We start from the raw sequence: 16,159 nt of genomic DNA, 5'->3' as shown, positions 1-16,159 counted from the left end.
AAACTGGATTGTATGTGATTTATGAGAGCTAATTTGTATAACGTAGGCCTTTGCCTTTGTTATAAAGACTATTATCACTAGTATTAGGTTTCAAATGATTAAGAATTATTATAAAAGACTTGCCCTTCAATGATGAGTTTATCTCTTACAATTTTGGCTTTTTTTCCTTCTGCTTTAGCTTTTTTTAGCTCAGGATATAGTGTCTTTCTAATTTTTTCGATTTCTTCGGGAAATTGTTCAGATACACCGATATTAGTGCCTCTAAGTTTTTTCGCATTTAACCGCACGTGTTCTCGGTCTTGATGGAAGTTGAATTTGACTACAATTGGTCGCGGTTTACAATTTCCTTGTCTTTTTCGTCCAATTCGATGAGACCAGTCAATCTTTACTTTTTCCTTTGCGTCTGTCATTCCCATTTTCGTTTCAATTAGCTCGTGGATAATATCAGTGGTATTTTCTTGATCACGCTCTGGTATGTTGAAGAATCGATCTCGCTTGCAGGTCAACTATTTTGTTGCGCATTGTAACGTTGTCATGTTCCAGTTTTTCTATTCTCTCCCTGGCTTTATCTTGGTTGTCTTTCATTTTCTCGTTTTCCTTTTTCAGGTCATCTATCTCAGCATGCGCGAATTCTAAAGATTTTTTTATTTCTTTCACGTCGAATTCAATGGAGTCAAGTTTCTCCAATTTCATCATCATGCTTTCGAACATTTGCTGTATTTGCCCCATGTCCACTTCTTTTTTCCCTTCATTATCTTCCAATCGTTTCTCTGGTGTGTTATACTTTGGAATTTTAGATTTGACTGGTTTTGCGGGCGTACAAAGGTTACTATTATTTAAATTTTGCGCAGCGCGCTTGGTGGCTTGTTGTTTATCCGCCATCATAATCAATTGCAATTTTGTAGTATGATTGCTATCATGTTTCACTGGTTTCACCGATAACCACCTTTATAGAAAGGCCAGAAATGCCTCCGTTTGACCAGAAACGCCTGCGTTGTTATGAATTTACGTATCTTAAAACGCTTTGTAATATAGTCACGGATGAATACGTAATCATCCATCCACTGTTGGAATTGGAGATGACTGTCATTTGATGGCTGTCTAGTTAATAACAGTTTCCAGTCATCTAAATTTGATTCTCCTTTTCTTAATCTCAAGAGCAATTCTCTAAAGCGTGTTTGTTCTGCATTATGTCCCTGTACACGCTGGTTAACATTGAGTTTTACAACATTATCAAACATCTTATATGTTAGATAACCCTGTTCACCAATACCATTGGTTGGTGTTGCATGATAGAGTGGTTTATCTGCCACAGGGGGCAGCTGAGCTGGATCTCCACATAAGATAACTGATTTGCCGCCAAGCAGTTTATCTTGTAATCCAGATGATTGTTTTAATCGGCTATCTATCCAGCCAAATGTTACTTGACCAAGCATTGAATATTCATCAATTACAATATAATCAATGTTATGTAAAGACTCTTGTAATCTAATCAAATTCTGGCCTGTAATATTCTTATTTCCCCTTGAGCCAACTGGCAACTTTAAAAGAGAGTGCACTGTTACCCCATTTATATTGAAGGCAGCTTTACCAGTTGTCGCTGTGACTGCACATTTGGGACCAAGCAGTGTACGGATAGCATTAATAAGGTAACTCTTACCAGTACCTGCTACTCCATTAATAATGAGTCCAAGTGGGGTTCTATTTAAAGATATGTCATTAAAGTGAGACCTGACAATGTTGTATGCAAGTTCTTGCATTTCACTGAAGGTATCAACATCTATGTTTTCATTGTTTTCATGTGTGACTTGATCACTACCCTCTCTCATATTTTTTATCCTCACTGGCATTTCACCAATGTGTTGCTCAGAATAATTAGCCCTATCACTGTTCCATTCATAAGCAATTTCTACATTTGTTTGGCATGAATCAGAGAAAGGCATATGTAAATCAGATATGATCATCCACTCTTCACGAATATTTTCAGGTTGTTCATCAACATTCAGATTTTCTGATTCTTGTTGGCTTTGAACAACTGATTGAAGTTTGTCAAACCAGTCAGGGACATTTTCCTTTGCATATGCTGTCTGAAGAAATTCTTGCCATTTATTTATCATGTTTTCATCTGATGATTCTTCATTATCCCAAGCATTTTCTTGTGTTATTTTCCAAGGCTTGTATCTTAACAACTGATATTTGCAATACTGAGGAAAATTTGACCCTCTTGGATTACATGAATAGTTTGGAAAAATTCTAGGAATAACATCATCTGGAAGTCTGGTTAGCTTGTTATTCACAACCCTAAACTGTGTTGCAAACTGAACAAAATTTAATTTGGTTGTAACAGTTGCATTATTGTATTGTGCACGATTAGCATGGACATCAAAAAGAGAATTGCTTGAGCAAACGTCTGCTTCTTGTGTTGATGTGTTAATCCTACGAGAGCCATTTAAACTAACTGGTATTACTCTAAAGCTAGAGCTGTGAAGCTTTAGTGAGAGCAAATGGTGCATTGTTTCTTGTGCAGCATAATCTCTTTCACCAATAGTTTTCATAACAACTTTTTTAATAGCTTTGTGAGGATTATCATTGCTTGGAGCATTATTCATGATTTTGTTGAATGCTGCTTTAAGCATAGGTGTTCTGGGTTCACCCTTAGCAGCATACTTAGTGAGGTGACCTCGTGGTCGTGTGTAGACGTGTACTTTGGGCTCCGCTGAAAATATTGTGAATTCGCCAAGTAATTGCTGCTGTTAAAAAATTTCTAACTACAATTGGCTTAGTACATATTACGAAATACATATTAAAAAATTTACATATTAAAAAATTTCTAACTACAATTGGCTTAGTACATATTACGGTTTTAATTTGCCTACACCATGGCGAGTATAAATCAAAGCGAATCTTCGACTCAACCGACTATCAACAATCAACTCGTAGTCGAGGGATCAAAAATCAAATGGAATGGCTCCTTCGAAGATCTGAAAGCTTTTACCGAGCTGCGCTTGGGTTTAGGAGGCAACTGGACATCACCTGGTGGATCAACTAAGCTCTTTAGCAGCGATGAAATAACAATAAAATACTCGAAGAAATCGTTAGTATTGTCATTCGAAGGCGAAGCCTCTCTGAAAATCAAAGACCTAGTCAAAGACATATATCTAACTAATAAGGCAGCATCTGAACACATAGCGGACGGTGAACCCTTGACCGAAACGAGAGAGACTGTGGAAAGCGATAGCGAATTACTCGAATCACAAACAGGCGGCGAAGCCATTGCAAAACATCAAAGCTCAAAGATCGGGAATTTGCATTTCATCTCGGAGTCAACAGACAGTAATTTGCATACAAACTCACGAGACTGTAACCTGAACACTGATAAGATACAGCTAAATGATCAAAACTACACAAGTAATTTAAATAGTACAAACTTCAACAAAAACCCAAAAGAAGTTTACGAAATTGAATCTAAGCTAGAGAAATATACCCAGAGTGTTACTCAAAAACTAGAGGCTCTTGCTGATGAAATTTCAACAATTAAAGAAACTAAAGAGAACAAAGCATATGCTATCCTGGTCTTAGAGGACGTTGTTAACGAGTTAAGGAAGGAAAAACTGCAACTTAACCGGGAAAATAACGAGCTAAAAGAGAAAAATAGGAACTTGTTCCAATCTCTGTCCGAAGCTAGAGCTAAAGTACTGGACCTCCAGGAAGAGAAATCGAGTCTGATGACCTCACTGAAGCTGGTCCAACGTGAAAAAGTTCTACCGGCGGAGAGGGAGAGAATTAAAGAACTGGAAACTGAGAACGATAGTTTAAGAGCAGCTGCAAGATCCCTACAAGAAGACCTCAATGATGGAAGCAAAACACAGAAACGGGATTATACCAAAGTAAAGAGCTCTAGTAAAGATACATCTGAAAGCGTTTTTGAGTCAAAGAATCGGTACGAAGTCCTCAGCATCAGTGATCAAGAAGACGATGCCAATGATTCTGTGAGCAAAGTATCTTTAGACAAAACCTTGGAAACTGGTCATCGGAATGAGAACACTAACACAACTTATAAAGGCACAAAATCCAAGCGAAACATCCTACTAATTGGAGATTCAATGATCAAGGATATTAATCCTCACAAGATATCAAAAAGCTCAGTTCGAAAAAGAGCTGGGAAAAGAGCTGAGGAAATAGCAAATGAATTCCAAAAAGCTCATGTGCATTCCTCTCCCACAGATGTTATCATACACGCTGGAACGAATAACTTAATACAGAACTCGAGTAAAGAATGCTGCGACAATATTAAGCATCTAAGCTCCACAGTACAAAACAAGTTTAAAGATGCCAGAATCGCAATATCTGGCCTAATATCGAGAGGAGATATTGACGTAGCAACAAAGATTCATGAAACCAATAAATTACTATACAATCTATGCAAGAAAAAAGGATATACATTCATCGCAAATAAGAACATAGACGAATCCTGCCTCAATGGCTCTAAGTTACACCTTAATACAAAGGGATCAGCGCTCCTGGCTGTCCATTTTATCAAATTTCTTCGGCGACTTTCACATCCAACTGTTGAGGATTTTCCGAAGGAACTTCATCATCTGGGGGAGCTTCTGAGGATGATCATACCACAGACGCCAAGGAAAAGAATTCATCGTTAGACAAATCGTTATATAACGCGGAAAAGAGTACTTATGCCACAAATAACAATGATCTGGCGAACACGTCAATAATAGGTAGTGTGGACGACCAATCTGCTGTGCGGGAGTCTGAATCGGTGCTACCGAGTGTAAATCGTAAGTGTACTAATATTAATTATAAACCATTTGGCAAAGGTCTAGTTATGGCCTCACTAAATATTAATAGCCTTTTTGCGCATATTGATGAATTTCGAATATTTATGAAAGAATCTGATATTGATGTTATCTCAATTAACGAAACAAAGCTTGATTCTTTAATTGGAGATAACGAAGTCCATATACCCGGCTATGAAATAGTAAGGAAAGATAGGAGAACAAATGGGAGACATGGGGGTGGTGTTTGTTTCTATGTAAGATGCAACCTTAATTACAAAATTTGCGATGATTTAAGCTCTGACGATTTAGAATATTTAACAGTTGAAATAACTAAGCCTCGGTCTAAATCTCTTTTAATTAGCACTTGGTATCGACCTCCAGATCTGCCAACGTATTACTTTGATTATTTTGAGAAAATAATACAGAAGGTAGATTTGACGAATCATGACTACTTTCTATTAGGTGACATAAATGTGGACCTTATGCCGGGAGCAACATCAGCCAATGCTAATAAATTAAATGATATATTTGAAATTTTTGGCCTCACACAACTAATTAAAGAACCCACTAGAACTACACCATATTCCTCAACGCTAATTGATCTTTGCGTTACAAATGCCCCAACAAAGATCATAAACTCAGGTATAATTGATCTTTCCATAAGTGATCATGTTTTAGTTTATATGACACATAAGGTTCATTATAAGAAAGCGGAAGCGCGATTAGTTGAAATAAGGAGTATGAAAAATTTTCATAGAGGAAACTTTATAGGAGATTTAAAACAACAGCAATGGTTAGAATTAAATTTGTGCAATGAACCTAATGAAATGTGGGTAAGATGGAAAGGGATGTTACTTAATTGCATTGATAAACATGCTCCACTCAGATTAAAAAGAATTGGGAAAAAGAAATCCCCTTGGATAACTAATCAATTAAAACAAAAAATGCGCCAGAGAGATTTTTTGAAAAAGAAAGCAAAAATGACTGGAGACACATTGATTTGGCAACAATATAAATCATTAAGGAACTCTACGAATAATGAAATTAAAAAAGTGAAAAGTCAATACTTTACTGATAACCTTGAGACCAACCAGAACAATCCAAAGTCAACTTGGAAACTTATTAATGAATTAAGCTCTCGTAATAATTCTAGTCATAAGACCATATCTAATATTACAATTGGCGAAGAAACAATAAATGCGCCTAAGGACATAGCCGAAATGTTTAATTCTCACTTTGCAAAAGTAGGTGAGAATTTAGCATCTGATATACCACCATCTGCTGTGGAACCGGAGGTTTATATTGAGCCAACTGAAACCACATTCTCATTGACACCCCCACAATAAATACAGTTTGTAGTAAATTAAGAACGATTAACGAAAAGAAAGCATCAGGTCTGGATAAAATACCCTGCAAACTTTTAAAACTTGCAGCTGAAATCGTTGCCCCATCATTAACTCTAATATTTGATAAGATTATAACTACTGGCATATTCCCAACGGAATGGAAGTTAGCAAGAGTTACGCCGATTTTTAAGAAAGGTAGAAAAGATGATATGGACAACTATCGACCAATATCCGTAATTTCATGTGTTGCTAAGATTTTTGAAAAACTGATTTTTGATCAGCTATATGAGTATTTAAATGCTAATAATTTGATATCCAAAATTCAATCCGGTTTTCGATCATTGCACAGTACATTAACTGCCTTATTAGAAGCAACGGACAAATGGTCAATCAACATAGATAATGGCCTACTCAATGGAGTGGTCTTTATCGACCTCAAAAAAGCATTTGATACCATTGATCACACCATTCTCTTACGGAAGTTAAGAATATATGGTGTTGACCAAAGCGGCATCAAACTCTTTGAATCATATCTAAGCAACCGTGGCCAAAGATGTTGCGTAAATGGTGAATTATCTGAGGCTGTTAAAATAAGTTGTGGTGTGCCTCAAGGTAGCAACTTGGGGCCACTATTGTTTTTAATTTACATTAACGATTTGCCTAATTGTCTGGAAAGAGCCTCTCCGAGAATGTTTGCTGATGATACCAATATAAGTATTGCGGCAAAATCTGTAACAGAGCTTGAATCAATAATTAACTCTGAATTGAAAAATCTTAATCAATGGCTCATAGCTAACAAACTGAGTCTAAATGTCGCTAAAACGGAATTTATGATAATTGGATCTCGTCAACGGTTAATGATACACAATAATGAACAAATAAACATTGAAATTGACGGGAAGATAATCAAGAGAGTTAAAGATACGAAATCATTAGGATTACAAATTGATGAGCACCTAGTATGGGCGCGACACGTTGAAGGCATTTCCAAAAAGGTTGCGTCGGCAATTGGTGCTCTTAAAAGGATACGCCAGTTCATAGATACAAGCACTGCCCTCAAAATTTACGGAGCTTTGATTCAACCGTATTTTGATTATTGTAGTTCAGTTTGGGATGGTTTAAATATCACGTTAAATGATAAATTGCAAAAACTGCAAAATAGAGCAGCGAGGGTAATTACCAAATCTGGATACGATGCAAGTTCCAGCGACCTTTTCACTAAACTAGGTTGGGACAATCTTTCGACATGCCGGAAAAAACACAAGGCTGTAATAATGTTCAAAATTCTTAACGATTTAACACCGAATTATCTCCGTAATTTATTTGAATTCCACAGCACAGGATACAATTTGAGAAACTCTGAAAATGCTTTATTTGTACCAAAACCGCGAACAAATTATGCTAAACGAAGTTTTAGTTATAGTGGCGCGGTGTTGTGGAATGAGTTACCTCAAAATGTACGAGCATTATGCTCTCTTAACCAATTTAAAAGGGAGATTGACAACATTTTTTCCCTATAAAACAGACTCTCGCACGGCAATCTTGTAAATCAGTTTATATATCTGTATTTTAAATTGTATTGTATTGTGTTGTATTTAGTAATTTTGTCCCTAAATATCTAATGAATGTATATAATTATAGCCCACTTTTTATACTGTAGATTTTACCGTGCTTAAATAAAGTTTTGATTGATTGATTGATTGAGGTACTCAACACAAGCATAATGGTCGATGACTACTTGTATGTCACAATTGGCTCTCCAACCTTGTAGTTGAAGCTGCTGGCTGTTATTTAGCCGAGAATCATTTCTTCTGGTAATAATTCTTGCCTTATATTGTGGCTCATTACCTTTAGTATGAACTTCTTCAAAGTCTAACCTTGTTTTAGAGCATGTATCCATTGGAAAATTGAACCTACATTTTGGTTCAGAATCTGTTGTCTTTTTTCTTAGACAATAGCTAGTACTACAACGTGTATGGCGCTGAACCATATTTAACAGATCACAAAAATCATCATGCATATCACAATCTGCAACATCCTGATAATCCTTTTGACATGGATGAATTCTTGGTCTTACCCATAAAGCATTGTCTGGTGGATTTGGATTAACTGTGGAAAGCAACCAGTCAACATACCAGTGGCGTAGCCAGCATCGATAATTGGGGGGGCCCATATTCATATATTCATGTTAATAGACTGTAAAGACAATTGATTTGAAAAGAAATTAATCCTGCGTATCACGAATATATGAATATTGGCCCCCCCAATTATCGTTCTGGCTACGCCACTGCAACATACTTACAAGCTGTTTCAGCAGCTTTGTTACCAATAATAATATCATTGTCAAGCTCAGATGTATTTTTATCTTTGTTCTCATCTTTGTATTTTTGAGCTAGGAATCCTTTAAGGGCAGTCTTGGTGAGATCACACAAACCAGGGTCGTTGTTTAGTTTAGCAATGCCATGGTAATGTATGCTTCCTCTTGCCTGGTATTCAAATCTATACTAGTGCCACTTTGCATCAAGTGTTTTGTACAACCAGTGTTTGATAAAGCTTTCTACTCTTTGTGTAAAAAACCAATCTACTAAATGTGGATTTTTTATCACAGCTTGTCGCCTTTCTTCACTAGTGCCATTTTTATTTCCTAATAGCCTATGCAACTCTGGCCAATGCATATCAGCCGAAGAAAATGCAAAAAAAAAAGTAGGAGTCCCAACAGTTGTTACAATGGCTTTGAGATCTTCTCTCACCTTATACCAGTAAGCATTAGAGCCAGCAATATTTGCTACATATCGAGATATCTTAGAAATAAATGCATTACTGTTATCACCTGCTGCCATTTCACGCAGTTCATCTATTGTCAAGTGAGCTTCACCTGGATTTTGCTTAAGAAACATTCCACTTTGTTGCAAGGTTCGTTTTCTCTGTATCATATTAAATGCCCAATAACAAAACCTAGGATGACTGGCAAATCAAAAAATCCATTTGCCATTAATCTGCTCAGCAAATTTAACAAGATGCTTTACTTTCTCACCTAAGGGAATGTCCTTTAAAAGTGATGGATTTGTTGGATCCCCTTTACCTGTGCGAAATAATGTAGGAAATGCCAATGTAGCCAGAAATGATGTCTGATATTCATTTATAGGTAAGTTATCAATAGTGGGCCAGTTCATTGGCTCATTTGGAAATAATTGATTTTTTATTGCATCTACTTCTGTTTTCTGTTTTTCACAGGCTGGCATAAAGCTACTCGTTTCTGTTGTCTCATCGTAGACTTTGTCTTCATTGTTATCACTGCAAGGGCCTAAGTGAGGCAAAATATTTTCATCTGATAAAATATCATTTTCAGACGCAACTGTCATTATATCAGATGGAACACCATCAATAGGGAGTGATTCCAAAGCATGTTGATTGATAGTCACATTAGTATAATGCGGATTATTTCTCAAAAGCCATAGCAATGCATGATGCACTTTCTCTCTTCTGACTTTAACATCTTTGAATGTGTTATCTTTACCCTTCATCTTAACTACAATAATAGACAAGTCCCTGGGATATCTTGGCAGAAATGATGCGATCTCTTCGATATGTTGAGGCAAATTAATGCAATGCCCTGAATACCCCATTTGCCCACCTGGTTTGATATAAACCCTCATTATAGGCAGAGCTCGAGCAATGAGCATTTCTTCAGTTTGAGTTAGGCCTTGCAACTCAACTGGTACTGGTCCTGGAATCATGCTGTTAGCATCAGAAAATTTTTTTGGTGTGTTTTTATCCCTAGAACAGCGAGAGCACAAATAGCTACCAAGGGATTTTGGTTTAGTGGTAATTGGCCATGCCTCTTTGCAAACTGTGCATTGGAATATAAAATATTGTACAGATTTATGAAATTGTTTCATGTTACATTTTGCCCAACATTGATCATGCAGTGGTTCATTTTTCACAGCATCAAATTCATTTAGATATTTAGACTGCGTGACACTCTGTGCAGTTTCACTAGCCTTTTTTGATTTTTTTTGCTCTGCCACTTTGTCAAGCCGAATCTTTTTTGCATTCGCAGTTTCATCAGATCGCCTTTTTTTGGCATAAACTCTCCTTTTCTCCAGCATTTCCTTTCTTTTACTATCTGTCTGATTACCCACACTTTCATTTGGTAAAGTCGGAACATAATGTACACCAGTTATATAACCTAGGAATACAATTTTTTGCCTCTGGTGTACACTAATTGGGTTTACAATGGTTGCATTAGCATTTGGACTGGAATCAGTAATATGAATAGTGCAGCTTAAAGCATTTGCTACTGCTTGAATAATGATATTATCACACCATGTTCCAGGTTGTGACATATCTTCAATATAATTCTCCCATGAAATATTTGCAAGACTTTCAATATATAACTCAGGATTATGCACCAAATGTGTAATGCCTGCACTACGAATATCAAGATGGCAATCAGGATTTTTATAAAGATCATGTGGTAAGGATGCAAAAAAGCAATCACCAGGTGAACTTCCACAATCATATGGCACTCGACCTATTAAAGCTAACTTATTTTCCAAAACATTCCAGGGAAAATTGCTGTCATCTGAATACATACCACCACATAATCTATTATAATATATTTCTCTCACAAAGGTTCCAACACAATTTATCAAAGCATCAGAAATTTCATTGGTAGCACACATGTCATTTTTGGTAATAAAACATGGCAAAAGATAACTTCGCTCTGCTTGTCTATGATTACTAAATAAATTCATTGTTTCAACAAAATAACTGAGATTTGTGTATCTATCTGTGTGACCACCTACTATAGACATGGTCTTTTTGCCTAAAGGCAACCCAGCCAAATAACTGGGATTTGTGTATTTATTTGTGTGACCACCTACTATAGACATGGTCTTTTGCCCAAAGGCAACCCAGCCAAATAACTGGGATTTGTGTATTTATTTGTGTGACCACCTACTATAGACATGGTCTTTTTGTCCAAAAGCAACCCAGCCAAATAACTGGGATTTGTGTATTTATTTGTGTGACCACCTACTATAGACATGGTCTTTTTGCCTAAAGGCAACCCAGCCAAATAACTGGGATTTGTGTATTTATTTGTGTGACCACCTACTATAGACATGGTCTTTTTGCCCAAAGGCAACCCAGCCAAATAACTGGGATTTGTGTATTTATTTGTGTGACCACCTACTATAGACATGGTCTTTTTGCCCAAAGGCAACCCAGCCAAATAACTGGGATTTGTGTATTTATTTTTCATGCTTTGAAACTCACATTTTTCAACACAACTCTGCATATTCAAATGCTTGACAACATTCACTTCTTCAGCATTCAATGACGAAATTAATGGACTTGCATCCAAACCCTTTGTTAAGCAGAGCGAAGTTAAATCTGCGAATTCTAGCTGACAAAACGAATGTGGTTTGATAGCGAATTGAAATGTTGGATTTCTAATCGATAAAACACTGCAAGACAAATTCTTGATGCTTTGATAAGTATCTTTAATCATACTTAACACTGACATATGTAAAGAAAATAACAAAACTCCACTTACCTTCACAATAAAAGCCGAAAACAGCAATCCTGAAATTTGTCTTCGATATATGTAAATCAACTCAAGACGAGCACATGGGAATTAAGACGCAGCACGAAACCGAGGCAAATCCGTCATATACACGAAAGCGAGGCAAATGTTACATCCAAAAATCTCAAAAGGACATAGCATCCAGCCGTGACGTCACGATTAGGAAGCGTTCTCCTTCGTCGAACGCAATAAAGATGCTGAATTTCTATCCTTCCCAACAATTTACTGTGGCCAAAAACAAGCTGATAACAGTGAAAGACTTGTCCCTGTCCACTATAGTACGATTTGTAAATGGGAACTTCGAAGTCAAGATAGGAGGGTTGCCCAGTGTGTACCGAACATTTTTTTTTAAATTAAAAAAGTTGCAAATCAGACAAATTCAAGGCAGCGCAAGTTTATCATTACGTAAATGTAAAACCAAAGGTAAAACTTACACAGCTGGGGATTTAAAATTGGAAAGTTCTGTTAACAAACTTATCAATTTAGATGAAGGATTTAGAGTCTTACGAAATTTAAGAGGTTCTCCTCTATACTTTGAAAGATGTAAGAAAGATCTATTTGCAATGATTCGTCAGCTTGGGACACCTACATGGTTCTGTTCATTTTCAGCTGCTGAAACGCGTTGGAGCCATTTGATTAAAATCCTTGGTCGTTTAATTGACAAAAAAAACTATACTGACGATGATATTACAAAAATGACTTGGCAAAAGAAGTCTGAGCTAATACAAAAAGATCCAGTAACATGTGCACGGAATTTTGACCACATGGTTCAATTATTTATTCACAATTTTATTAAAAGTTCATGTCATCCAATCGGAGAGGTTGTTGATTTTTTCTATCGTGTTGAATTCCAGCAAAGAGGTTCTCCACATATCCATGGATTGCAGGGGCGGATCTAGACTATATCAACTGTATCAAATAATACAGTCAGATTTTGCCGAAAATAATATCTTTTGACTGTAAGAATTCCTATATTAATATTTATAAATGCTTTTATTTCATCATTTTACATCATTTAGAAATCGCTTTTTCGCTTCACAAGCTGAGAAGCGGTTACGGAGCAATTTTTGGCATTTCGCATTCGCCAGCCTACGGTTCACTTCTACCTGCTAACAAGCCCGCTTTTTGGGAGTTTGCTTCTTCGTTTAACTCAATAACATAACTCAGAAAGACATCGTCGTAGCAGTTGAGATAAAAATAGAACATTTTTGATACAGTCAGCGGGGGGGTATAAGCTATATTTAGACCGTTCGACTGTATCAAACCAATCAGAATCGCGATCACTGATACAGTTTGATACAGTCAGATGCTGAGTCAGCTACATTGCTCGATTTGAACGATGTCCAACATTCCACGCAAAAGGCGCAAGTCTCATTACAAGCAAACTAAGTCTATACGCAGTTTATCTGGCTATCGTGGCATCACGCGCTCTGTTAGACAAGTTGAACTGTGCGCTCAATAAGCGAAATTCTTTGGCTGAGAAGGTCGAAGAGCTAACGAATATCAAAATTCATGCGAGAATGATTTTTCTGCTGCTCAAAGACGGGAATAAATCGCGAGATATACACATGTCAATATGCGGAGCTACAGTTACCCGAAAGCCAGCGATTGCGCTCTTATAACCATTATCCCGTCAGGTAATTACAAAGCTTTGTGAATATATTAATATCTTATTCGTTGTGATGATTTTGTGAAGTTAATTTGCATTATGAGTGGAAAATCTGCATGGTTAAATTAATATTCATGTTTGATATGTATACAATAATAGCATCGCGTTAGGATCAATGCACGTGTTTATGTTAAAGCCGCTAATATTAATATTTTCTTAAGGCTGGTATGCTAATAGAAATAGTACTAAAGTCGTTACTGTCGTTAGAAATTTGCCTGAATCATTTCCTAAGCTCTGTCCATCTAGTTTTAATAGCTATGAGTTTATGAAACGGAGTTTGCTCTAAAATTTTGACTGTGAAATATGAAATGCTCACAATGGGAAATATGATACCACTATGCCCCATGAATAACCTTAACATTATATGAGTCTAGTCAATGACTGCTGGGAGTAGAACTACCTTTAATTTACTGCAACTTCCAAATTTATCAATTTGATAAGAATATATAATCATAATCCTAATAATTTTTTTAAGTACGCAATTTAAAGCCGGGAAAAATCTTCTTTGCTGAGAAAAGCCGAAAATTTTGGTAAAAAATATATCAGGAAAAGTACGCTCAAATCGCGGGAAATGGCATCTCCGGGCTTCCAGTTTCAAAAATTTTCCGCAGGGGGCATGCCCCCAGACCCCCCTAGTTATGCGAGACCTAGTCGGTGATACAGTCAGATTTTCGGCCAGATCCGCCCCTGGATTGTTCTGGATCAAAAACGCACCTGAATATGGCAGACTCTGATGAAGATATTGTCAAATTTGTAGATAGATACCTTTCTTGTAAAGCTGAGAAAGATGGTTTATCTCAACTTGTTAATCTGCAGAGGCATAAACATTCAAAAACATGCAAAAAAAGAGGAAAAGCGGTCTGCAGATTTAATTTTCCGTTGCCACCGATGCCAAGAACTATGATTTTAGAGCCTTTATATGAAACTGATCTAGACGAAAAAATCTTGGATATACTAAAGAAAGCTTTAGAACGAATACATACTTTATTAAACTCTATTAAAGCTGATGAAACCATGTCCTTTGACGAGTTTCTCAAAAAGTTAAATTTATCGAAACAGCAATACTTAAATTGGCCCGAAAGAAAGTGAATTATTCGGTTGCTTCGATCCTGGAAAAGATAAACAACATGCCCAATATGACTTGATCATTGATATCGGTATATATCCCAGAACAAACGATAATGAAGAACTTGTTGTCAAAAGGCTGAATGATGTGGATTTTAGAAGACTCGTCCAGTCACTTAATGTTGAACAAAAAGAGTTTTTTTACCATGTACTAAACTCTATCAAGACTGATAAGCCTCCAATGAGATTGTTTTTAAGCGGAGGTGCTGGTATAGGTAAAAGTACTGTCACTAACAGTTTGTATGAAGCTCTTATAAGATACTTAAATTCTCGACCTCAGAATGATCCTGATGATGTCAGTGTTGTAAAAGTTGCCCCAACTGGCAAAGCTGCTTTTAACATAAGAGGAAATACCCTTCACTCCGCTTTCAAAATTCCAGCGAACAGAGGATTATTGTATACTAGATAGAGACCGGTTGAATACAATAAGATCTCAGTTACACAGAATGCAAGTTATCTTTATTGACGAAATATCTATGGTTGGCAGTGCTATGTTTACTTTTGTTGACTTACGATTGCAACAAATCATGGGGACAAAAGAACCATTTGGCGGTCTTAGTATAATAGCCGTTGGCGACTTGTTTCAACTGAAACCTGTATTTGATAATTGGATATTTGAGAATTCAAAAGACGGTTATGCTGCATTAGCAACAAATCTCTGGCAAAAATACTTTCAAATGTTTGAATTATCAGAAGTTATGAGGCAAAGAGAAGACAAAGAGTTTGCTGAAATCTTGAATCGCATCAGAGAAGGAAATCATACTGAAGCTGATCTTAAAGTTTTAAAAGAAAGAGTTTTAAATAATTACCCAATATCGTCAACTCATTTATTTAGTACTAATATGGCAGTTGATCAACATAATCACGACGTTTTTCAAAAATCTTTAAACGAGAAAGTGAACATTAAAGCAATAGACATTGTGCTTGGAGATTTATCTGACGACATAAAGGAAAGAATCAAAAAGCAAATCCCAAAGATCCTTCGAAAACTATGGGCCTGTACTCAGTGTGTTCAATTCTTAAAGAAGCTAAGTATGATCTCACAACAAACGTATCAGTTGTAGATGGTATGACTAATGGTGCTGAATGTATCATCAAGAAAATCGATTTCCGCGTGGAAGGTTCGTCCAGACCAAGTATTATCTGGGTTCTATTTCAAGAACAAAATATTGGGAATGATTATCGCAGAGAATACTCTTATCTTTACAATCAGAGTATAGAAAAAATGTGGGTTTCAATTCTTGAGATAAAAAGACAGTTCACTAAAAATAAAATACAAGTTCTTCGCAGACAGTTTCCTTTACGACCATCTGCAGCGAAGACTATTCACCGTTGTCAAGGAGATACATTAGTTGACCATTTGTTGACCTTCCATCGTTAAAGCGAGAGCACATGCATTACGTTGCACTTAGCAGACTTAGAAGCATTTCGGGAATGCATATTCTTAATTTAAACGAAAATAAGATAGCAGTGAGCAAAAAGGTACAAGAGGAAATGACAAGACTAAGAGAAAATTCTGTACTTAAAAGCCATCTTCCATTTCTCTATAAAGATTCTACTGAGACATTTAAGGTATTATTCTAAAATGTTAGGTCATTGCATCTTCATATTGCTGACGTTGCGAGTGATTATAATG

The 16,159-nt window shown here is 36.4% G+C and overlaps 2 protein-coding genes across 2 annotated transcripts; both read left to right on the top strand.

Moving 5' to 3' along the window:
- The first annotated feature begins 2,690 nt into the window (after positions 1-2,690).
- Positions 2,691-4,658, top strand: LOC114530427 (rho-associated protein kinase 2-like). Its single transcript, XM_028552046.1, has 2 exons — positions 2,691-2,786; positions 2,853-4,658. Exon 2 carries the CDS (start codon positions 2,880-2,882, stop codon positions 4,656-4,658), a length of 1,779 nt encoding a protein of 592 aa, XP_028407847.1. The 5' UTR covers positions 2,691-2,786; positions 2,853-2,879.
- Positions 4,659-14,118: 9,460 nt separating this feature from the next.
- Positions 14,119-15,904, top strand: LOC114530426 (ATP-dependent DNA helicase pif1-like). The gene is made up of 4 exons (XM_028552045.1): positions 14,119-14,216; positions 14,722-14,919; positions 14,969-15,357; positions 15,474-15,904. Exons 1-4 carry the CDS (start codon positions 14,119-14,121, stop codon positions 15,902-15,904), a joined length of 1,116 nt encoding a protein of 371 aa, XP_028407846.1.
- The last annotated feature ends 255 nt before the right edge of the window (positions 15,905-16,159 follow it).

This window comes from Dendronephthya gigantea, unplaced genomic scaffold (assembly GCF_004324835.1).
Source record: "Dendronephthya gigantea isolate DGI-Jeju-01 unplaced genomic scaffold, DenGig_1.0 000062F, whole genome shotgun sequence".
In the NCBI taxonomy this organism is placed as follows: domain Eukaryota; kingdom Metazoa; phylum Cnidaria; class Anthozoa; order Malacalcyonacea; family Nephtheidae; genus Dendronephthya; species Dendronephthya gigantea.
Note: the sequence above shows the minus strand (reverse complement) of the source record. Positions and strands in the feature narration are given on the sequence as shown.